This window comes from Hippopotamus amphibius, chromosome X (genome assembly GCF_030028045.1).
Source record: "Hippopotamus amphibius kiboko isolate mHipAmp2 chromosome X, mHipAmp2.hap2, whole genome shotgun sequence".
NCBI lineage: Eukaryota > Metazoa > Chordata > Mammalia > Artiodactyla > Hippopotamidae > Hippopotamus > Hippopotamus amphibius.
In genome coordinates, this window is record NC_080203.1 from 4,012,862 (window position 1) to 4,037,675 (window position 24,814).

The 24,814-nt window shown below is 46.8% G+C and overlaps 1 protein-coding gene across 2 annotated transcripts in view; it reads right to left on the reverse strand.

Annotated features, from left to right (window-relative positions):
* Window positions 1-3,900: 3,900 nt before the first annotated feature.
* The window catches only part of NSDHL (NAD(P) dependent steroid dehydrogenase-like), a 31,447-nt gene continuing 10,533 nt past the window's right edge, over window positions 3,901-24,814 (reverse strand). The window contains exons 3-8 of one of the 2 annotated variants that reach the window (XM_057719370.1): window positions 19,152-19,310; window positions 12,083-12,229; window positions 9,059-9,187; window positions 7,049-7,191; window positions 5,736-5,838; window positions 3,901-4,893 (exon numbers count right to left, since the gene is read on the reverse strand). In XM_057719370.1, coding sequence (XP_057575353.1) covers window positions 4,561-4,893; window positions 5,736-5,838; window positions 7,049-7,191; window positions 9,059-9,187; window positions 12,083-12,229; window positions 19,152-19,310 — 1,014 coding nt within the window. In that variant the 3' untranslated portion in view covers window positions 3,901-4,560. The remainder of the gene's footprint in view (window positions 4,894-5,735; window positions 5,839-7,048; window positions 7,192-9,058; window positions 9,188-12,082; window positions 12,230-19,151; window positions 19,311-24,814) is intronic. The other variant, XM_057719369.1, reaches the window with a different exon arrangement.

The window sequence follows — 24,814 nt, forward strand, 5'->3', positions numbered from 1 at the left end:
CTCCCAATATGCCTATTTTCTTTCTCTCCATTCCTAAATATCTATTTGTGCTCTTTGAGCCCTTCACTTTTTTTTTAAATAAATAAATAAATTTATTTATTTATTTATTTATTTATTTGCTGTGTTGGGTCTTTGTTGCTGTGCGCGGGCTTTCTCTAGTTGTGGTGAGCAGGGGCTACTCTTTGTTCTGGTGGGTGGGCTTCTCATTGCAGTGGCTTCTCTTGTTGCGGAGCATGGGTTCTAGTAGTTGCGGGCTTCAGTAGTTGTGGCGTGTGGGCTCAGTAGTTGTGGCTCACAGGCTCTAGAGCGCAGGCTCAGTAGTTGTGGAACATGGGCTTAGTTGCTCCATGGCATGTGGGATCTTCCTGGACCAGGGCTCGAACCCGTGTCCCCTGCATTGGCAGGCAGATTTTTAACCACTGAACCACCAGGGAAGCCCCCAAGTCCTTCACTTTGGAAAGCCTCAGATGAGAGCCTGTGTCCGTTGGTGCATTAAGCTGCCTGAATCTAGAGGGTAACATGGGGAATTGGGAGCCCATGGTCTAGTTGTGGCTGTGCTCAGTGCCTGAGTGCCCTTGGCTGTGACTGCTTCTCTGGGGCTCCCCCAGCTGGTCAATGTGGGTGTTACTGGCTTTCTCCTCTCAATGCCCTTCCAGCCTGGTGACTTACTGAACACCGTCTCAGGAGTAAGCACCACACAGGACTTCAGGGACAGAGAAATGAATCAAAAGCCTCTGGCCCTAGAGCAGTGCAGTGGCTCGCAGGAGAACTGGGCAGCTAAGCCAGTGATTACTGTATGATTGAGGAAGTGCTTTGACAGCAATGTGGGCCAGGCTTTGTACGAAGCCAGAAGAGAGAGATCTTCACGGGGGGAAAGCTGCGAGGAGGAAATGGTGTTGGAAGTGAGGTTTGCAAGAAGAGGCTGTGAGCCCAGCTGTACAGAAGGGAGTCCTGCTGAGGAGCCACGAGGGGCTTAGAGGCTAACACGCTGGGGTTGGGCGGAGGGAGGGAAGGCGAGGGAAGTCACATGGAGAGGCATTTCAGTCCAGTAGAAGCGACAACTTTCTAGCACCAAGGCTGTCTCACCCAGCAAGTAGAGAGGAAGCCTAGAGCTCCTTGTCAGTGGGGAGAAACGCACACTAGAGCTTGGAGGGCTGTGGCCAAAGGCCTCAACTGTTCCTGTCCTATCTGCTGAGCCAGCCTCTGTCTTGGTTCCAGTCCTTCCCTGTTTGGACTCACAGACCCCACAGATGGAACAGCTGGCCACAGACAACCCCTGTCCCAGGAAGACACAGATGGGGATGCCGACGAGGCCTGGGAGCCCCACTCTGGCCTCTGTCCCCTCGGTTTGTCTCTCTTGGACCCTCCACCCAAAGCAGGCTTCTCTGCAGCTGCTGGCTCCCATCCCACTGGCACGAATTTTGTGTTGAGCCACAGTCATGTTTGAAAAGCTGATGACAGCTCTGTGCCTCTCCTGCCAAAAGACACACTCTCACAGATGCCCCAAAGGCCGCATCCAATTTATGGGGTTCACAGACCTCCCAAGTCCACATACGAATGCCAGGCCTGGAACCTCTGCTCCAACTAGGCCTGCTGGGTGCTCTGTTCCCCATTCCTTGCACTGTTTCCTTTACTTGCAGCTGTTACTCTAGGATTCTAGGCCAGGCAGGTGCTTACCCATGCTTCCTGAGCAGTGCTCTGTGCTGTGGGGACACTGGTTGGCCCTGCCTCCAAGAAGCTTCTGCCTGATATGGGCAGGAGAAAGCACACAGAGAGAATACAGTAAATGCCGCAAAGTTCAGGAGCCCTGGGTTGGGAGCCCAGAGGAAAGAGATGATTTCCAATCAGGATTAGGGTAGGCATTTTGGGGGCAAGGGATCTGGCCATTCTGGACTTGGGGCCACATGGGGGACAGGACACTGCAGGTGGCCGAGGCAACCTGAGCAAGGGGATGGAAGACAGGGCCAGAGAAGTTTGGCTGGAGCACAGCAGGTGGGAAGCCCAGGGGAGGAAGCTGGCAAGGTGAGCCGGGCGCAGGCCATTATGGACTGGCTGCAGACTGTGTTCAGGACAAAATCAGGACCCATTGGAGTGTTTTCAGCAGGGAAGAGGCGGGATCTAGTTGTTTTAGGGAGGACACATGGATGGGTATAGAGTCTGGATCAGAGGGGCCAGACGGATCAGCTCAAAGGTCCCAGTACACCTGACCCAGGGGTGGACAAGGCCAGGTGCGGACAAGGCCAGGTGCGGAACTAGGTCAGCATGGATAGGGAGGGGAGAGGGCCTGAAACGAGAGAGCTCCCCAATGGACATGCAGAACTAGGCCTGGATTGTAGCTGTCCCCAACCTGGGAGACAACCGCCTTCCTCCAGGCCTGATTCTGCAGATGGATGTGCCATGGGGGTAAGTCACAGGCTGGGCCGGCTACCCAGGGTATCATTTTAGGCACGTGTGCTGCAAGGCTCTGGCCGGCAGGAAAGGAACGGGGTGGGGAGGTGGAGGGAGGATGGCAGTCTGGGGAGCTGGGCCTGGGAGCCAGGCCAGTCCAGTCTTAGGGGGGCTGAGGCGAGGTTCTAGCTGGACTCAGTGACCCGGTGGGAGACCACTTCAGTTGTTCAGAACCACTGGGTGGGGGCTTGTGAAACAGAGTGCTAGGCCTGCACTCCGAGTCTCGGTTCAGGTCTGGGGGGAAGGGGGGCAGTTTCTAACAAGTTCCCAGGGGTGTGCAGTCTGTGGTTTCCTGGCATTCACACTTTCTTCAAACAGGTGGGGGCTGAGAGCATTTGGGTCTTCAGTCTTCCTGGGCCAAGATCCTCCTTCCAGCAGCTCTGAAAGCGGCGCCTTCCCTTCAATGCCCTGGCATCCTCTTTCCTCTCACCCCCCAGAAGAATCCTGACTGCTTTCCAGGCCCTTCCTCTAATGCTCCACGTCTAGTTCCATGGATGGCTGCCTCATGGCTCAGACTTCTGTTACTTCCTACCTGGTCTCTCAGCCTCGACAGAGTGGCTGCAATGAGTCTGTGGATTTTTGCTGCTTGAACTGTTAATGGTTTCCCATGTCTGTAAGATACAGTTCAGCTGACCTCTTCAGCTCAACCAACCTCCACTGCTCCATGTCCCCCACCCCAAGCCACGATGGACACGCCTGTACTTCATTGAATCCGAGAGACAACACATTGCTAATGAAACTATGACTAGCCAAGGCCTGTGAACTTGACTTTTTACCTTGAAACACCATCTAGGGGCCTGCACCTAAGCACTTTTTATCCATCCTTCAAGGTCTTGGCTGTAAGTCATCCTTCCTCTGCACTTACACCACCTCGTCTCGAATGTGTGTATTATAGGGGCTTGCGAACATATCTTAACTCTTCTATTCTAAGTGCCTTAGGGCCAAAGACCCTGTCTTATTTCTGTCTGTGTCCACCCACCCTAGCAGCTCAGTTTCTCCCCAGGTGGGAGTAAGTTCATATCACACAAGCTGCACAACATGTACAATACCTTCACTTTCTTCAGTCTCCCCAGGTGCCTCTCCACCCTTGGACAAAGGCAGAGAAGAAAACAGAAGTCTTTAAGATTACATTTCAATGAGTCTGAGAAGAAACAAGATTCTGTAAGCAAAACATCAGAAAATAAAGAATGCTGGATCACTATGTGCTATGACTTTCAGAAACTGGCCTGAAGGGTTCTATGAGCGTGAGCTGCAGGGAAGTAGCCCTTTCTGCAGCATTTCATGCTGTTTCTGCCCAAACTCCAAGTAGATAAAAGATACACTCTTCTTCCTCACCTTTTCTATTGCCTACTGTTAATCTGCCCGATGTCCCACATTGGGAGAGGTGCTCAACAGCTTGGGTACACCACCACCTTACCATTAAAAGGACAACAGAGACCTGCTGATAAAGGAAAGGTGTCCACAAAAGAATGTTTTATGAAAAAAAAAATGCAGGCAGGCACACCAGCTCCACCTGAGAGAGAACTTGGGCGCATGTAAGGAGGTGAGCAACCAGTAGTCTCTTCCCCACTAGGGACTTGGGGGGTTTACAGTCGCTCAAGCTTTTTAAAAGTTTTTGCTCTAAACTCTGTGTCTATTTGAAATCTACACTTGAAGCCTCACCATATGTTTATAACTTCTGCTTTTCTCTAGGGTATTTTTCAACTGTGCCTCCTTGAACAGTCTGCATGGAAATAAATTCAGGACCCCCTCTAAACAGCAAATGGCTTGTTTCTTCCCTACAGCTTCTTTGACTGTGTACAAGGACACCAGAATGATAAGGAACCCAGGAGGAAGGGCATGGGGGAGAGGAAGAGAACACAAAACAGTAGTGTGTTCTCACAACTATTTTAAGACATCCAAATCCAGTCCTACGAAGAAGAAATGTCTGATTTTGCCACCCTCGCAGTCACGTAAGGGCGGGTGTGCTCTCATCAAACCAGGCAGAGGAGACCTAAGCCCAGAAGAAACTCACTGGAAGGAGGCTAGTTTATTGGTCTGCAGGGGAGAGAGTTATTGGTCTGCAGGGAAGAGAGTTATTGGCTGGGGGACGCGTCAAAGGGCCCGGGCGCCTCACTCGACCTTCCGCAGGTGGTGAAAGCTCCGCACAGTCCTGTCCACGGCGTCATCCATGCTGACCAGTGGCCGGTAGCCCATGACCTTTTTGGCTTTCTCACAGCTGTAGTAGTGAAATGTACCAGCCAGCGCGACCCGCATGGGTGTGAAAGTGGGATGCAGCTGGATAATGGGACTGATCACTGTCACCAGGAGGGACACCAGGAGGGCCAGGTAGTAGGCTATCCAGTAGGGGATGTGGTACTTGGGGGCCTCATAATTGAGGCCTGTCAGGATGCGGGACAGGAAAGTCCAGAAGGGGATGGGCTCGTCGTTGGTGATGTGAAAAGCCTGCAGAGGGAACGAGAAGTTAGGAACTGCTCACTAGCAGGAGAGGGGAGCAGGCCTGCTTGGAGCTTGGAGCTCAGCCGCAGGCTGCTGGCTTAACTGGGACCAATATTTTGAAAGCAGTGGCTGCTCCCTCCCCCCCCCCCCCCCCCACCGTTGGTCCCAGCTCCTTTGTGGGGCAGCTCAAAAGTGAGGTAGTTACTAAACCCACATAGATCCCAGCATTTCACGTGGTCCTCAAATCCGCAAATGTCAGCCAGTAGCTGAGAGGCCTTTTTGATCTGTAGCTACAGGCAGCTTTCAGGTGTACTGGGGAGGTGATGACAGTTTCAGCTATGGGCTGGGATTTCAAGTGAACCTTAGATTGCACTTGGGAAGGTAGGTTTATTAATTTACTAATTGTGTTAATCATGGTAAAGCATCCTCAGATGCAACGAATGGGTCATAGGACATTTCTCCAACGTGCTGTGTTTGGTCTAAACTAAGTCATACCCATCCTACCCCAGCACACTGAGAGTTACGAGTGGGAAAATGGCAGAGGTCCAGGAAGAAAAAATGAGGCCCAAACAGGCGGGGATTCCAAAGGTAGGAGTGGGAAACAAGAAAAGGGGGGGCCCCAGGAGTGAGAGTGAAAGGGGCCCGTGTGTGCTCTCCCATCTCTGCACAAGAGCTGACCTCACCCACCAGAGGGACTCAACCGTGGCCCAGTAGGATGCAGGACGCAAGGTCACAGAAGCCATTTGTCCATGGGCCAATCACAGGGAGAACTGCAGGGGCAGGTGGACATGCAGGGGCAGGAACGGGTGGGCTGGCTGCTGTCGAGCAGGTAGAAGCAGGTGCCTTACCTTCCCACCCAAGGCCGTGTCTTGGGACAGGTACTCTGCAGCCAGGATGTGTCCATGGACCACGTTCTCCACGAAGGTGAAGTCCACCAAGTTCTCCCCATTCCTGCGGGTGCACAAGGGAGTGCTCAGCTGAACACCTGGCAGAGCCCCTGCATGTGGATCCAGGCCCGCAACCCACCTCAGCAGTGCTGGCCCCTGGCACAGCTGGGCATCCGTAACAGGCGAAGATGTGCAGGAGGCCAGGGCTGCTGGGCCCCCAGGGCCAGTGGGATATTTAAGGGCCAACCAATGAATCTGAAAGCCCCACGCTCTGCCTGCCCCATATCAGCTTGGCCAACACTGGTGTGGTCTGCTCTGGGCTCCAATTTGGGCAGCAGCTCTCAATTCAGTCCAGGGCACTCTGGGCTAATGCCTTGCTCTGGCCTTGGAGTTTTCTACTGTCTCTTTCTAATCCTGCAGCAGGGACGGTGAGTGAGAGGCAGCGAAGCAAAGCGGGAAGGCACAGGGATAAGTGGGGAAAGAAAGGGAGAAAAGAGCAGGAAGGAAGGAAGGGACGGAGGGAGGAAGGAAGCAAGGAAGGATGGTTGGATGTACTGGGGACACAGCCCCACACTCCTCACCTGTAGAGGCCCTTCCACCGGCACTTGCCCGAAGGACAAAAGTTAATACCTCCCCCTGCCTTTTCCTAGATGCAAGGAGCAGAGGGCCTGGCCCTTAACGCTGAGCCAATTGTTTCCACTCTGAGCCTGTTTCCTGAATTTCCAAACAGGGACACAAACATTTTCTCAGCATGCCCGAGAGGGTGCGTGGGGCGGAAGAGTGTGCTGCCATAATCCACGTCTCCCTGGAACGTGTGGCTGTGACCCTGTCTGGAGATAAGGTCTTTAATACATAATTAGTTAAGATGCGACTGCATCACACTGGAGTAGGGTGAGCCTTAAACACAATGACTGGTGGCCTTATGAGAAGAGGGACATTTGGACAAAGACACACAGAAAGAAGAACGTCATGTGAAGACGGAAGCAGAGATTGAAGTGACACGTCTATGAGCCAAGGAACGCCAGAGGCTACTGGCGGCCATGGGAGGCTGGGAGAGAGGCCTGGAACACTCGCCCTCAGAGCCTCCAGAGGGAGCTAGCCCTGCCCACACCTCCAGCACTGGCCATGAATCCACCTCTGTTGTCCTAAGCCGCATTTGTTGTGGTGGCCCCAGGAAACGAGCAGTGGGCAGCAGAGAAGGCCACATAAGAAAAGAGCCGAATGTTACAGGGGGGTCTGGGGGCACGGAGGAGAGCAGTTGGGGGCCAACTTACCCAATCACAAACTTCATCTTGCCTTTCCTGGCCGCCTCGATAAGAATGGGGACCAACTGGGGGTCCCTTGGGCCAAAAATGCCATGAGGGCGGATGGCTGTGGTGAAGAAATTCCTGTCAGGGTCGTTGGCGCCCAGGACTGCCTGTGGGAGAGCAGAGGGAATGTGGGGGCTGCAGACGTGCTCTCCCAGGGCACAGGACCTCACACAGGGGCAGGGACACCGCCCACTGCCCTGGGCTTAAGACCCACATGAGCAACATAATTCTGGACTATTTCTCTATCGCTTTCCCCACTCAACACCCAAATCTGAAAACACAGGAGAGAGCTGGATCAAAACCAGTAAGATCCAACAGAAAGGCCTGGGTCTGGGAAAAGACCCGAGGGGTCTAGTGAAGGAGTTACCCGTGGGCCTCCAGTAACGCTGCTGCCACCAAACCGGCTCGTGACTTAAGCTCCATGTTTCCACCAGCCCCGGACTGCTGAGGTCAGAACGGAGTTCCATCTCCTAGAAATGGACTCTGACGAACCCAAGTGGACCATAAAAAAGGGGCTGAGAAGGTGGAGGGACTGGGAGGAACAGGGCAGCGACTTGGTAGCTAAACAGATGAGCTGACACGAGTGAATCCTCAGAGCAGTGCCTCGTCCCCAGGGAACGCTTAAGGAAGAGAGAAAAGCTGTGTTCTGTGTGGCTTAATGGACAAGCTAGAACTTAAGGGCTTAAAGTACAGAGAAACAGGTTTTGTCTCAAAAGGAACAAAATTCCCCGAAGGATCTGTTAGGTTGTTGCTAAAAATGGGGATGACGATGGTATCCCTGCTGGGGCTGTGTGCTGCTAAAATGCCATGGTCCACGTCACCTTATTTTATCACCTGAGCCCAGTGGCTGCGAGTCCCAGGACCCTTGCAGGAACGTGCACAGGGCCCACTGGAAGCGTCAGTCCTTGCTCCTTGAGTTAAGTCCAAGCAGGTAGGAGCTCCGTGAGGCTCTCTGTGCTCCAAAGAGCAGGGGGGCAGACCCAGGACTGCAGCTTGCAAAAGGCTAGGCCTCCGTCCCCTGCACTGGGAGGCCCTGGGGTCTCCTGGCAGATGAGCTCTTTTGGGACTTTCTGAGTCGGAGTAATAGACAGGAGGTGGCTGGTGCTCAGGCCGTGCAGGGGGACCCAGGCCAATTCAGTGTTAAGCTCTGGTTCCACACTTACCGGCCGCAAAAGAAACCCTCAGTGGGTGTGGCCTACTGCCAACAGCCAGGAGAGGAAAAGTCGCAGCTGCCCAGCTAAGGAGAGCTGCCTGTGGCTGGGGAGCATCCACAGCCTGCAGTGTAGGGTGTCCTCAGGGTGATGTTCTCCTGGACATCAGTCCCGGAGCTGGCTACTGTCAGAGCCCCGTTCCTCGGCCCAGAATGCTGCTAAAACCAGGTGCTCCCTGATGAGGTCGGCTTGTCAAGTGGAAAAGTACTTTTCCTTCAAATAAACCCAGATCCTTCCACGGTTTAATTTCAAAAAAAAAAAAGGAGAGGGGGTGCAAGAGTGCCACTAGGAAGGTGTGTTCAAATGAAAACACACTCAAGCGTTTAGCCCAAGTGCGGCCTGCCACTTTGGATCATCATAAATTGTCTGACTTCTGGAGCAGTTGAGTAAACGTGCACAGTGTAGACGTTGAGTGCAGGCTCTACAGCTGCACGGCAATGGGGAGCTCCCAAATCTCTGTGCGCCAACTGTCCTCCTCTGTAACCTGGTGACGATAATAGTACCTGCCTTATGGGGTCATTGCGAAGTTTAAATGAGGCAGTTCCCGTAAAAGACACACAGTAGCATCTGGCCACATTAAGCTATTCTGTTATTACCTTTTGTTATTAGATTTGAAATTGAATTTCATCCCAAATTTTACTTCCCAAGTTACATATTTAGGCTTCAGAATACTGACTTCCTGTGTTCATAAACATTCTTCTTAAGAATCTAAATTCTGCACACGTTCGTTTGTCACTCACTCAACCAGTTCTCAGGTACGTACTCTCTCCTGTAAGATCTTCGTCTCCGTGTAGTAGTCAATGGGTTTCACGGCATAAGGGAGGTCTTCGGTTCCATTCTTGATGTCAGCACCCTCAAAGATGACACTGGCACTGCTGGTTAAAATGAGTTTCTGGCAGAGGAGAAAAGATTTAAAAAAATGAGTCAGGAATGATTGCTATTTAAACACCATGATGGGGCTTCCTAGGTGGCACAGTGGTTAAGAATACGCCTGCCAATGCAGGGGACACGGGTTTGAGCCCTGCTCCAGGAAGATCCCACATGCCACGGAGCAACTAAACCTGTGCTCCACAACTATTGAGCCTGCGCTTTAGAGCCCGTGAGCCACAACTATTGAGCCCATGTGCTGCAACTACTGAAGCCCACATGCCTAGAGCCCATGCTCCGCAACAAGAGAAGCCATGGCAATGAGGAGCCTGCACACCACAACAAAGAGTAGCCCCACTCACCACAACTAAAGAAAGCCCGCGCACAGCAAAAAACAAAAAAACAAAAAACCCAACACAGCCAATTAAATAAATAAATAAATTAAACACCATGATGGTCATATACAAAAGAGAATCAAATGGCACGTGTTCACAACCCTCACCTACAAGGCCCCATACAAATTCTTTACTATGATGCCTTCCCTTTTCAGGCCTTCTTAAAATAATGCAAAGATCACTGTCTTTTGCAGGTATGGGGATTTGAGACACACTATGGTTTAACACTATAAAACAGTGGATTTCACATTTCTCTCCTCTTATCACAACCAAGGGATAGAACACACTTCCATTACTCACGGTATCTCACTATGGGAGTGATTCTCCATGGGGGAAGGATACCCACAAAACATCGTTTGTCTACTTCAGAACATACACACACATAAGTTACTGGTGGATTAAAGATGTAAATGTGGGAAGTAACACTTTAAATCTTTGAGAAGAAAAGCATAGTAAACAATCTTTTGATTGCTCTGTTGAGAGACATTCCCTAAATACTACATAAAAAACCCCACTTCCTGCACTGTTACCCACTGAGCTATCCTGTCACTTCAGTGAATATACCAGAGCTATGTATATGAAGATGGATAAATCTCAAAAACATAATGTTGGGGGAAAGAAGTTGCAGGAGGATATATTCAATATGATATTATTTTTACAAAGTTTTAGATTTTCTTTCTTTCTTTTTATTTTTTGGCCACACCACATGGCATGTGGGATCTTAGTTCCCTGACCAGCGATCGAACCCGTGCCCCCTGCAGTGGAAACACAGTGTTAACCACTGGATTCCCAGGGAAGTCCCTTACAAAGTTTCATAACATGCAGACCAATAGCTTCTATTGGCTGCACATGTAGCAAATAGAAATGATAAACCCAAATTCAGAACAGTGTTTCCCCATGGGTGGGGAAGGACAGCAATGGCCATGAGGATAGCTTCACTAGTAATATTGTTACCTAAGCTCTGTGATGAGTGTACGGGTGCTGTATTATTCTCAGATCTTTTCTGGACGCCTGGGATAGTCCATTTAAAAAACAGCAGCAGTGTAATTCAGAGAGCTCCAGTTATACAAGCACGGGAGAGAGTAGTAAGGAGGCTGGGATTTGGCATCAGAGGGTCTGCTTCGAATCCCACCTCTTTCATTTACTAGCAAAGAGACATCACTTAGTTCTCCAAATCTGGTTCCTTATGTGTTAAGCAACATTAGTAGCCCCTGGTTACCTATGGAGGAGCAAATCAGGTGACAACTGCAGGACAAAGGGTCCTGTCATTTGCAAAGTGTAAGGGATCATGATTACTAGAACTGATCCTTTCCAGGGTACCAAGCCCAGAAGAGCTCCTTCCCTGCCTGTTCTTGTTGTGCCAACTGATGATGCCAGGGGCTGGCCAACAGCACCAGGGATTGTTGGGAGAGAAAGCCCCTGGCTCACTTCAGTCTTTTCACTTGTTCATACAGCATCTGTGGCATATGTCACTGTGAGGGTTGGGGGTTTGGCTGATAGGAAGCTGTTTTGTCCAGCGGCTAGTGCCCCATAAAGGTGATCCAGAGAACCAGGGTTTATGACAATGCAGCCAGCTACAACGTGCTGGCCATTGTGCCCCTCGTGAGGCTCTGTGTTATCGCAGGTTGCTATTGGCTAAAAGGAAATTGTTTTTCTTTGAAAACAGAAGCAAGGTCTGGAAAACAGTATGACCGTTCCTTAAAAGGTTAAACACAGAATTACTGCATGATCCAGGAATTCCACTTCTGGATATTTACCCCAAAGAAATGAAAGCAGAAAGCGGAGCAGATACTTGCACACCCATGTTCATAGCAGCATGATTCACAATAGTCAAAACCTGAAAACAACCCAGGTGTTTGCCAAGGGATGAATGAGGAAACAAAATGTGGTGTATCCCTCCAATATGGTGTCATTCAGCCTTAGAAAAGAAGGAAATTCTGACGCCTGCTACAGCATGGATGAACCTTGAAGATGCTATGCTAAGTAAAGTAAGTCAGAAACAAAAGGCCACGTGTTGTATGTTTCTATTTCTATAAGGTCCCTAAGAGTAGTCAAATTCATAGCGACAGAAAGCAGAATGGTGGGTGCCAGGGGCTGAGGGAAGGAGGGATTGGGGTTAGTGTTTAATTGGTATCGATTTCAGCTTAGGATGATGAAAAAGCTCTAGAGACAGATGATGGTGGTGGTTGTACGGCAATGTGAATGTGCTTAATGCCACTGAACTGTACACTTAAAAATGGTTAAAATGGTAAATTTTATGTTATATATGTTTTTTTAAACCATTAAAAAATACAAGCAATTTCTAAATTTTGTAGCTCTTTAGCCAAAGACTAATAAGCCTTAGGGTCATCAGGTGGTCTGTTCAGATGCTCAGCAACTCCTCGGGCTGAATTTCTAGGCTCTTCACAACACTTTAGGAAGCAAGCCTGGCTAGGCCCAGGAAAAGAACAAGAGCCCTGGCCCCAACACACTTGGAAAGGGCCATCACACGTTCCTGACAGCACTCACTCCAGCTTTCCCCTTACCTGAACCCCAGCCTCTTTGCAAGTTTCAATGACATTCTTGGTGCCAATGTAATTCACTCTATAAAAGAGGTCCTTGTTGTTACTGGATGGTGGGGGTGACGCGCAGTGGAAAACTGTGCTTACACCTTTTAGAGCTGGGTACAGATCCTGGAAAAGCAAACAAAGACAAAACAAATCACTCCTGCTTTAGACAAGTAAACAGCCTCCTCACATTACCACTCTCCAATCTGGGACATGTAGGTGTCTTGCCCTTTAATAATTCCATAATCAACACAGAAATACGTTCTCATTGTAAAAGATACAACCAACACATAAGTACATGGGACGGAAACCATACTGTCTCTTTCACTGCCCCCCTCCCCATTACCTGGGCCCCAGAAAAAACTGGTTTGGGGCATGAGAAGCCTGTGGGGTCCAGAGAAAGGCAACATCTGTACCTTTGTGCCCTATGGGTGGGGGGTGGGACAACTCAGGGCACCTGGAGGTAAAAGTCCTGGGGAAGATGAGCCCATAGATCCAAATTATGAATCATATGAAAATCTCCCATACTGTGAAAGACAGTGTAAGGACCCAATACACAGGAGTATTCCTTTCTGTGAAACTAGACGTAAAACAGTAACCTGAGACAGATTAAAAACCTGTATGCTTAATCTATTGCTACAAGGGAGCAGAGCTCCTGAGATCAATGGCTGATTGCAGATCTGGGGCAGGAAACAGACAAGATGAGCCAGGAACACCTTGTCGCACCAGAAAGTAAGTCCTGTTTAAAGGACTCAAGAGCCAACTTGAAGACGCTTCCACTGGCCAAAAAAGAAGGGACAATTTGATCACCAGAAAGAATAAGAGTTCCTTTTGCAAAGTGGCAAATAAAGGGAAAGAGTCAAGCATTTAATCTGCACACGGTACAAATATTTGAGCTAAGAAATAAAGAGAATAATAGCATGTCACCATTTTGTGAAACCTTAACCAAGTAATAAGATCTGAGAATGATCAACAGATACTAACATCACCAAAAGAAAGAGAAGCATGAATTATGTGCCTAGAACCACCAATTATTAGCATTTTGCCACAATTGTCTCTATGTAGATATGATTTTTTCCCTTGAAACCATTTGAGAATAAGCTGCAGACATGATGCCACTTTGCCTCTCAAGTCTTCACCAGGCACCTCCTAAGAACAAAGACATCCTCTTAAATAACTGCAAAATGAGCACACGCAAGAAATGTGAGAGGACATTCCTATCCAATAATTAGTCTCTATCCAAATTCCCCCAACTGTCCCAATAATGTCCCTTCAATTTGGATTAGTCTTCTAGATTTAATACTTTTGGCAAGAACATCACACCAGCGACGTTATGTCCTTCTCAGGGCATCACCCCAGCAGGAGCAAGACAGCAGTTTGTCCCGTTGTTGGTGATGTTGATCTAATCATTTGGTTAAGGTGATGCCTGCCAGATTCTGGCCGTCAAAAAGGTACCTTTCCCTCTATGTAACTGAAAATCTGTGGGGTGATCATTTGAGACTCTGTGAATAGCTTACTCCCCAGCAACCTTCCACCGGCTGACTTCAGCATTCAGTGATGATCCTTGTTTGGAACAAGTTACTAACGTACTGGTTGCAAAACGGTGACATTTTACTTTTTTAGTTGGCATTCCTCTGTAATGCAGACCTTCTCTTTCTTCCACCTTAATTTTCCCTTTTAGTAATCCCATGGATGCACTGATTCTTGTTATAATCCACTATAATTATCTTTTGTGAGACTCAAAATTTCCCAAATTTGGCCAGTGGAAGCTCTTCAAATTGGTTCCTGTGTCCTTTTGACACGTTCTCAGTAGTTTTCAAGTACTTTCTTAATTCTGTCCTAAGAAAATGTCCCAGGCTCACCTTGTGATACCTAACCCTGCCCCAGAGTCCCGAATACGCTATTTTCCCAAGGAGCTGTGGTTCCTATTATGGGCAATGGTGTATAGAAAACAAAATCTGAGCACTAGGTGTGCTTATTGCTATTGGGGTATCAATCCGTGATGCCCCAAAGGAGAAAAACCAAACCAGAATCAGATCCAGTCTCTACTCCACTAGAAATAGAATACAAAGCATAGATATGACTTTAAATTTTATAGTAGCCACATTAAAAAAGGAAAAAGGAAATTCCCTGGTGGTCCAGTGGTTGGGACTCTGTGCTTCCACTGTGGGGGGCCTGGGTTCAATCCCTGGTCGGGGAACTAGGATCCTGTGAGCTGTGTGGCATGACCAAAAAATTAAATAAATAAAAATTTAACAAAAATTTAAAAAAATTTTAAAAAGTTAGAAAAAGGTGAAAATAATTTTAATGTATTTAATATAATCTAGATGGACATGTTCAACTACACCATGGGGATGAAAGCTGCAAAATCCATGGTTTATGATAAATATCAGTTATTCAATGAAAATCTAAAGCTTTAAAATGTAAAACAAACATTTTACATTTTTAAATATAAATTAAGAGCGACTTAAACACTTCAATCAGCTGCAATATTCTTCAACCTTTTTGGTTCATTGTTTGGAAAGACAACTATATAAAAACATTATGAAACATTCAGAGATATTTGAACACTGGTTAGAAATTAAGGAATTGCCAATATGTTTTAGGTATGGTCATGGAGTTGTGTTTTTTAAAAGGATTCTTATCTTTTAGAGACAAATAGTGAAATATTTACAGAAAAAAAATGACGATGTCTAGGTTTGGCTTCAAAATAATCTGAGGGTGGGCAGGGGATATAGATGAAACAGGACTGGCTGTGAGTGGATACGGAATAGAGGAAATCTATAAAATATTATAAAGACAGAAGGAGAAAGAACATATGGAGGAGAGACTAAGAGACATAGAATATAATGAAAGACTCTACTGTATGTCCAGTAAGGCTTCCAGAAAGAGAGAAAAGAAAGAATGGCGGTAGAGTCAATATTGGAAGAATTTTCTCGAAATGAGGCCCGCTAGGTGCTGAGTAGGATTCAAAAAGAAAACTGAAACTCTGAGCTAGATGTATTCCCTATAGGCCATAAAGGATAAAAAAGAAAATCCTAAAAGTCATGAGGAAAACGCAGCTGACCTACAAACTAGCCCTTATGAGTGAAGGGGAAAACAGAGACATTTTCAGGCATAAAAGGACTCAGAGACTTTACTGCCTACAGATATTCGCAGGAAGAAGAAGAAACCTGGGAGAGAGAAATGGGCTATGAGAGGTACTGATGAGTGGAGACTTCAGTCTATGCCTGCCATTTTCTTCAGGGTGAAGAAAATACTGGCAACGATAGTATGGGGGTTGGCACGAGTGGTCTGGAGGGGAGCTGAAGTTTGCTAAAGAGCCTGTCTCCTTTGAGTGGATATGTCAGTGATCAAAAGAGACCATATCTGTGCCATCAAGGAAGGTACCTTCTCTGTGTGTGTGTGTGTGTGTGTGTGTGTGTGTGTGCGCGCGCGCACGGACATACCGAAGTTTGCGCAAAGTATGTCAGCTAGTGCCAAGTGTTACACAAACACAAAGCAGAGTAAGGGAGGTCTGCATACTTAGCATAAGCTACTCAAAGACATAGAGAATTTCCAGAACAAGCTGTGTGGTTCAAGAAGAGCATTCCTGGCAGAAGGAGCAGCGAGTGCAAAGGTACTGAGGCAAGAACTCAGTTGGTGAGTTTGAGAAGCAGTAAGGAGGCCAGTGTACCTGGGCCGGAGCAATGAGGGGGAATGGGTGAGGTCAGATCACGCAGGGCCCCGTGGGTGATTATTCAGGCCTGTATGCTTGCTATAAATAGGACTGGACACCACTGGAGGCTTCTGAACAGAGGAGCACTGCAGTCTGATTTATGTGTTAAAAGGGTGGTGGCTTGGACTAGGGTGGTAATGATGGAATGGGTGAGAAGTTGCTGGATTGGGGATCTACTTTGAGAGCGGAGTCAACAAGATTTGCTGATGGATGGGATGGAGGGTATGAAAGAGAAAGGAATCAAGGATGAACCTAAAGTTTCTTGCCAAAGCAATCAGAATGACAGAGTGGGAATTTATCAAGATGGCGAGGACTTTAGTAGGAGTAAGTTGGCTGTGGTGGGGGAGGGGCCGGCTTGCAGCAGGAAGCCAGGAGCTGAATTTTAGATATGGCAGCTTTGAAATGTACAGAGAGATGTCCAGCAGGCAGCTAGATACATACGAGGCTGGGACAGCTACAAGTTGGAGATCTCAAGCTTGGAGCTTGTCAGCAACTAGACTGTATTTAATCTGTGAGCCGGAGTGGATTCACCAGGACACTAAGTGTGCTTGGAGAAAAGACATCTAAGGAATAAGCCCTGGATCCTGCCGAGTTTACAAATCATAGAGATAAGGAGACTGAGGCGGGGCAATTGGTGAGGCAGGAGGAGAAATGAGAGGGTGGCAAGTAAAGAAACTATCAGATCTGGTCACTTCCAGGTCCCTGGTGGCTGCGTCAGTGGCTGTCAGGTGAAGATCCAGCTGGAGTGCTGCTATGAGACAATGGAGGGAAGCAGAGAGAGGCGGGGAGAGGAGTGGAGCAATAGCTAAAGCTGCAGCAGGGTGTTCTGCTTTCTTAAGATGGTGATACTGTGCTGATGGCTGGGATCTGGTAGAAGGACAACTTCCTGATGACAGAGAGAAGGGGAGAATCCCTAGTGGAATCACTTTGTAGGGAAGAAGACACAGGTTCCAGCTGGTGCCTGGACCATTTCCAGGGCTAAACATGTGCAGAGTGTAGGTCTGTGGGTACGGTTCTGGGAGGTACCATGGGCCGCTAGACTGTGAAGAAAGAGACAACAAGCTTGTCTTTTCTTCTCCAGCCCTGTTTGGCTGCACAGAGACCCCCCCCCCCCCACCAGGGATGTAGAATGGGGTTTAACCAGGGCTGGGGTTTAACTAGGAAGTACAACGTGAAGGGGAGGTTTATGTTGGGGAGGGCTTCAGTCCCATTTTTCCAGCAGACACTAGTCCACGGGTTGCTCTGAAGACATTTTCTAGCTGCGGTTAACATCTAGAATCAGTTGACTTAAAATCAAAGGAGACTATCCACGATAATCTGGGTGGGCTTCATTCAATCAGCTGAAAGGCCTAAGAGCAAAAACTGAGGTTTCTGTAAGAAGAAATTCTGCCTCAGGACTGACTTGCCTGAGTTTCCAGCCCACTGGCTTGTCCTGCAAATTTCAGACTTGCCAGCCCCCACAATCATGCGAGCCAATTCATTGAATTAAATCTCCTTCTTTCTCAGTCTCTTTCTCTCTCTCCCTCTACACACACACACACACACACACACACACACACACACATACACACACACAGAACACCCCCTCATGGTTGCTTCTCTGGAGAACTCTGACTGATATGTACAATGAGAAGAAAAGGGTAAGAGGGCTGAGAATCATGCAAGAGAAAAAGCCAGCCACAGACTTGACAGCAGCGGGCCTCTGAGCTGGGTGAGTGATAGTGGAAACTGGCCGGATGTCTGAGTGGGGTCACAAACCTGGTAGAGTGTAGGTCTTAGAGGCTGTGAACTGGAAAGATAGGAGCTGGAGCTCACAGTGCAATGCCTGCAAGTGAGATCATGGAGAGGACACTTACTGGGGATGAGCGAGGCCCGTGTCTGGGGAATGATAACAAGAGTGGAGGCTGAGGTGAGGGTACTGGTGGGATCATATGTGTGAATACTGAACTTGCCAACAATTATGATAAGGCTGACCTCAGCCAGGAGCTAAAATTACTAAGAAATGAGATGGAGTCACCTGGGAGAGGGAGAGGGTGAGGGTGGCTGTGGATGATGGCCGCGAGGAAGGCTACTGGGGTACATACAGCCTGCTGGCAGCATCTTCAAAGCTGGAGGGCGCTCAGGGCAGGGTGAGAGAAGCAGTGATGATGAACAAGGAAGATGTCTACACCGTCCCCAGGCTCACAGGCGGGGGCGGTGGGGGAAAGACGACAGCCTGGAATTTGATAGGGCTGCAGGGGAAGCCATGGCCTTAAAGTCCAAAACAAACAAATAAACAAACAAATTATAGCCAATGATGCCAAAGCCAAGAAGAAGACCCCAGTGACAGCCTGAGGGAAGCCACTGTGATACATACAACATGCAAAAGACTGTACCAAATAGAAAAATAAGATAAAACCAAAGACAAATGGGCAAAGGTCGCTGACAGGCATTTCACAGAGGAGGATCAGCAGAAGGCATGGAGTCTGGCCACCCACGCAGGGAGGACATGTGACACTAAGCATCACTGAGGTAGCACTTCACACTCTCCAGAATGGCAACACCAAGTGCTGGCAAGGACATGAGCAATGGGGACCCTACCACACTGCTGCTGTGAACTGAAATGACAACACAGCCTTGCTGAGCAATTTGGTTAACATTTTAAAATTCAAAATATTAACACCCTTATGACTCAGGTAAATCTTGAAAACATTAAGTGAAAGAAGCCAGTCATGAAACAACAATTATGATTCCACTTATATGAAGTGTCCAGAATAGGCACATTCACAGAGACAGGAGATGTGGGGTTGCCAAGGGCTGGGACGGGAGGACAGGAAAAAGGGAGTGACTGCTAACAGGCCCGGGGCTTCCTTTTTGGGTGATGACAGTGTTCTGGAATTAGACAGTACTTTGTGAACAGACTAACAACCACTGAATTGTGCACTTTAGAAATGTGAAATTTATGGAATGTGAATTATATCTCAAAAAAAAAGTCCAGCAACTGCACTTCTGGATATACACTCTGGGGCAGCAGTTGACACGCTACGGCCTGTGGATACCTTTTTGTAAACAGAATTTTATTGGTACACAGCCACACCCATTCATTTATATATTGGCCATGGTTGCTTTGAACTACCAGGGCAGAGTGAAGTAGTAGTGACAGAGATGATAGTTACTCATTCTCACTAGTAACAATGTGGCTGTGTGTTAAATTCTTTCATAAAGCTACAATTTTTCAAAAAACATCTTTTTCTTTTGGAAACAACAACTTGGCTGGCCTCTGAGCAGGGGGAGTCTGGTGGTCTCCCTTCAGGAGCCTGGGGCAATCGGCAAGGCTGGGTGGTCTGTTACCTGTTGACTACAGAGGTCGCCCAGGAAGAACTGCACTTGGGGATTGTCGAACCCTTGCCGAATGTCGAATACGTTGACGGCGTAGCCTCTTGCCAGCAACTGCTCCACCATGTGCTGCCCCAGGAACCCAGAGCCTCCGATCACCGTGCACTTCTTGGCCTGCAGAAAGAGAGGGATGGCAAGTGGATACGGGTGTGCTGAGAATTGGAAGCTATTAAGAGCCTGGACTCACAGACCATGAGCCACTGCTATAGTGGGTCCATCTTAGTTTGAAACTCTTCTTGAACCAAGTTGGAAGCTTCATATAATTCTGGTGTTCTATCACCAATGGCAACCTTCTCTCCTGGGATCAGTAAGGAGGGAAGAGATAGCAAATGATCCTGAGGCAGACTTTGGTTAGACTGGATGACCTGAGGGGAGTTCCCTGGTGGTCCACTGGTTAGGACTTGGTGCTTTCACTGCTGTGGCCCAGGTTCAATCCCTGGTCAGGGAAAAAAAAAAGTGATACATTCTTGCTCTGAATAAGTGATCCCTGGGCACTTCTAAGGCAAAAAACAAACAAATAAACAAACCACACACACAAAGGAAAAAACAAATCAAAACGAAACAGGCCACCCATTCAACTGACAGTGTGCACTTAAAACATCAAAAAGAAGAAAGCAGAGTTTTCACACACTTGCAGGGGAAAGTCAGCCCCCTTGCTCCCCAATCACTATAGGGCTAGGCTGCATGCCTTTCTCGCCTTAGCACATCCAAGACTGTGCTGTCCTCTGATGGGATCTCCTGGTGGGGTTGCAGGGAGGATCGGTGAGTTGTTCATCAGCCAGGCCCAGGGCTTTGCTTTCCCTTCTCTGAGCTCTGAGGAAGTTGACAAATTACAGGAGAGCTATGGTGTTTACATTTCAGCTTCCACGACACATGCACTCTTTTGGCTAAATTCCAACTCTGGTAATTGGGCAAAGCACCACATGCAGGCACTTAAATATTCTGACTCCAGGGAGTGGATGCAAAACCGTAGCTGTTGCATGCTGATGAAGCTGGCTACGAGGGTGCCCGATGAAAGACCTGTTACATCCCTCCTCCCTGGGGTCTTTGTAAAACCATATCTGGGCTTCCTTAAGATGACAAACCACCATTCTTCCCTGATCTCATGCACAGTAAATCAAAGTTGGGGATGGAAAGTACAGAACTTAAAGAAATTCTAACCTGATTAAAAAACCAACCAACCAATCAACCTGCTACGTAGTCCTTAAATACTTATATAATTGAGATATGCAGGATATTGAAGGGGTGCCAGAGCCTCTCCTATAGATCTGTGCCTCTCAACCTGTTGTCCATCTGGAATGGTTTTGTTACTGGAGTCCACCGGGCCATGTGGAGATGGTTCTGTAGCTTTAGCATCATTTGTTCAGGCATTCATAATCTCCTGACAGAGTCAGCCTCACTCTGCCATCCACCAAATTATCTTTTAAGCCCATTCTTGTCTATACTTTGATTACTGCCATAGACATGTAATCACAGCACACTACATTATTTGCACCTTTACTAACATTTCTAACAGGCCCCCAGGGCATAGGCAAATGAAACACACAAATCCCACTTGATTCCCCTTTTGGCAATCCCTTCTCCTTTCACTCCCAAGTCAGCTGCACAGGCAAATGAAGTTATTTAGAATAACTCCAAGCCTCCGTGCTTCCCAAACTGTTTTTTCTTGGTTTAGAAAAAGTTTGCCTTACCCAAAGGGGGTCTGAACTAGGTATGTCTAAGGGCATCCCAAAGGATTTGAGTCTCTTGTTTATATTATCTCATCTCTAGTTACAGTTGTTTCAAAAGGTTGATAGTCATGAAAACACAACAACCCAAAACCTATGGGATGCAGCAAAAGCAGTTCTAAGAGGGAAGTTTATAGCAATACAGTCCTACCTCAAGAAACAAGAAAAATATCGAATAAACAACCTGACCTTACACCTAAAACAATTAGAGAAAGAAGAACAAAAAAACCCCAAAGTGAGCAGAAGGAAAGAAATCATGAAGATCAGATCAGAAACAAATGAGAAAGAAATGAAGGAAACGATAGCAAAGATCAATGAAACTAAAAGCTGGTTCTTTGAGAGGATAAACAAAATTGATAAACCATTAGCCAGACTCATGAGGAAAAAAAGGGAGAAGATGCAAATCAACAGAATTAGAAATGAAAAAGGAGAAGTAAAATTGTCACTCTTTGCAGATGATATGATATTATATATAGAAAACCGGAAAGACTCTACCAAAAAACTGCTAGCACTAATCGATGAATTTAGTAAAGTAGCAGGATACAAAATAAATGCACAGAAATCTCTTGCATTTCTATACACTAACAATGAAAGAGCAGAAAGAGAAATTAAGGAAACACTCCCATTTACCATTACAACAAAAAGAATAAAATACCTAGGAATAAGCCTGCCTAAGGAGGCAAAAGATCTGTATGCAGAAAACTATAAGACACTGATAAAAGAAATCAAAGATGACACAAACAGATGGAGGGACATACCATGTTCTTGGATTGGAAGAATCAACATTGTGAAAATGACTGTACTACTCAAAGCAATTTACAGATTCAATGAAATCCCTATCAAATTACCAATGGCATTTTTCACAGACCTAGAAGAAGAAATCTTACAATTTGTATGGAAATGCAAAAGACCCTGAATAGCCAAAGCAATCTTGAGGAGTAAAGATGGAGTTGGTGGAATTAGGCTTCCTGACTTCAAACTATACTACAAGGCCACAGTGATCAAGACAGTATGGTACTGGCACAAAAACATAAAGGAAGATCAATGGAATAGAATAGAGAACTCAGAGGTAAGCCCAAACACACATGGGCACCTTCTCTTTGACAAAGGAGGCAAGAATATACAATGGAAAAAAGACAGCCTCTTCAATAAGCGGTGCTGGGACAATTGGACAGCTACGTGCAAAAGAATGAAATTAGAACACTTCCTAACACCATACACAAAAATAAACTCAAAATGGATTAAAGACCTACATGTAAGGCCAAACACTATAAAACTCTTAGAGGAATACATAGGCAGAACACTCTATGACATACATCAAAGCAAGATCCTTTTTGACCCACCTTCTAGAATAATGGAAATAACATCTAGAATAAACAAATGGGACCTAACGAAACTTACAAGCTTTGGCACAGCAAAAGAAACCATAAACAAGACAAGAAGGCAACCCTCAGAATGGGAGAAAATACTTGCCCACGAAGCGATAGACAAAGGATCAATCTCCAAAATATACAAGCAGCTCATGCAGCTTCATACCAAAAAAGCAAATAACCCAATCCACAAATGGGCGGAAGACCTAAATAGACATTTCTCCAAAGAAGACATACAGATGGCCAACAAACACATGAAAAGATGCTCAGCATCACTAATCATTAGAGAAATGCAAGTCAAAGCCACAATTAGGGATCACCTCACACTGGTCAGAATGGCCATCATCAAAAAATCTAGAAACAATAAATGCTGGAGAGGCTGTGGAGAAAAGGGAACTCTCCTGCACTGTTAGTGGGAATGTAAGTTGGTACAGCCACTATGGAAAACAGTTTGGAGGTTCCTTAAAAAACTACAAATAGAATTACCATATGATCCAGTAATCCCACTCCTGGGCATATACCCACAGAAAACCATAATCCAAAAAGAAACATGTACCATAATGTTCATTGCAGCACTATTTACAATAGCCAGGACATGGAAGCAACCTAAATGCCCATCAACAGATGAATGGATAAAGAAGATGTGGCCTATATATACAATGGAATATTAGTCATAAAAAGGAATGAAATGGAGCTATATGTAATGAGGTGGATAGACCTAGAGTCTGTCATACAGAGCTAAGTAAGCCAGAAAGAGAAGAACAAATACCGTATGCTAACTCATATATACGGAATCTAAAAAAAGAAAAAAATGGTAGGGATGAACCTAGTGATAGGGCAAGTATAAGGATGCAAATGCAGAGAATGGACTGGAGGACATGGGGTTGTGGGCGCGGGGGGCGAAGGGGAAGCTGGGACGAAGTGAGAGAGTAGCATAGACATATTTACACTATCAACTGTAAAACAGATAGCTAGGGGAAGTTGCTGTATAACAAAGGGAGATCAACTCGATGATGGGTGATGCCTTAGAGGGCCAGAACAGGGAGAGCGGGAGGGAGTCGTGGGAGGGAGGCAATATGGGGATATATGTATAAATACAGCTGATTCACTTTGGTGTACCTCAAAAGCTGGTACAAGAGTGTAAAGCAATTATATTCCAATAAAGAGCTTAAAAAAATAAAAAGAAAAAAAAAAGGTTGATTGTCTAATTTTTTAAAAAATCAAATAACCCTCCTATTATGTTCAGTGCAAATTCATTTCATGATTTTAAATGTGAGCAATTTGCATTCCTCTCTGACAGAGTGATGAGGATTCTTTGATTATATTGAAATGTTGCGCCAATATTGCCTGGAAAGTGTGGGCCACTGGCTGTGCCAGAGAGTTTTGTAATGATGTGAAAAGAGCTGGCATTGACCCCAGAGAAGTCAGATGTGTGATAGGACCATGGTACTTGGTTACAGGAGATCATGTGAAATAACCACTCACTTTTCATGGTCGTGAATGATGTGGGGCAAGTGGGCCCAGCAGACAAGAAGGAATACATACTAACAAGTGAGAATCAAACTCCAGACTGGCAACAGATAGCAACACTCAAGAATGGGTTCCTGTGGGGAGTTATAAAATCAGCATCTTGGAGACAGTTTTAAGAATAGGAAAGAAAGCCATCTAGACAAACAATTTCACTGCAATATGACCGTGAGATAAGAGAATGCTCTAGGTCACTGGGTTTCTTCCAACCTTTTCTGTTTTCCCTTGTCTTTAGCAATGGGCCCTTTTCTCAGAGAAGTCTTACACAGAATGTCTATGTAAGTTAGGGTGAAAGTGTTCTTTTTATTTTAGTAGTTTAAATATATAACTTTTACTTCCTATAAAGTCAGTCAATGAGAAAGAACAACCATCCGAATCTAGATTGTTTCTGGTTGCTGAGAATCAGTAAAATCCCGATTCACACAAATAATGAACTACAGATGGCCAGGAGCTCTGGTGGTTTGTCTGATTAACCCTCAACTACAGGGCATAGAGAAGGCCTTACTCTGAGCTGTATGTTAAAACCAGGGTGATCTGGTGACCTCTGGCAACCTCCTGGGAATCTTTAATTTACTAACATTTGATACAAACACATTTTTACCTTGGCATGCTTTCATTTCTGAATTGTTAGTTCATCAAAAGTGAATCCAACCCACTTAGGAGGCCTTGTTACTGCCCTTGTTGGCCCTGGGAAGGCTTCTGCTAGTCTATCCAGAAGCATAGTCTAACCTGCTTGAGGCCACGTGAAGGCAAACCAAGGCACTCAACTGACAGCCAGCAGTTACTGCCATGTGTGTGAGTGAGGCTGCCTGGAACATACACCTCAGGGTCCCCAAGACTGCGAGTCCAGGGGAGACCAACCAAGGAACCCCCGGCCACTCCGCTACCAGCTGGGCCCAGCCCAACCTGCAGAATTGTGAACAAAGAAATGGGTGTTGTTTTAAACCGCTACATGCTAACAGCGTTTGTTACACAGCAATAAGTAACCAGTGCC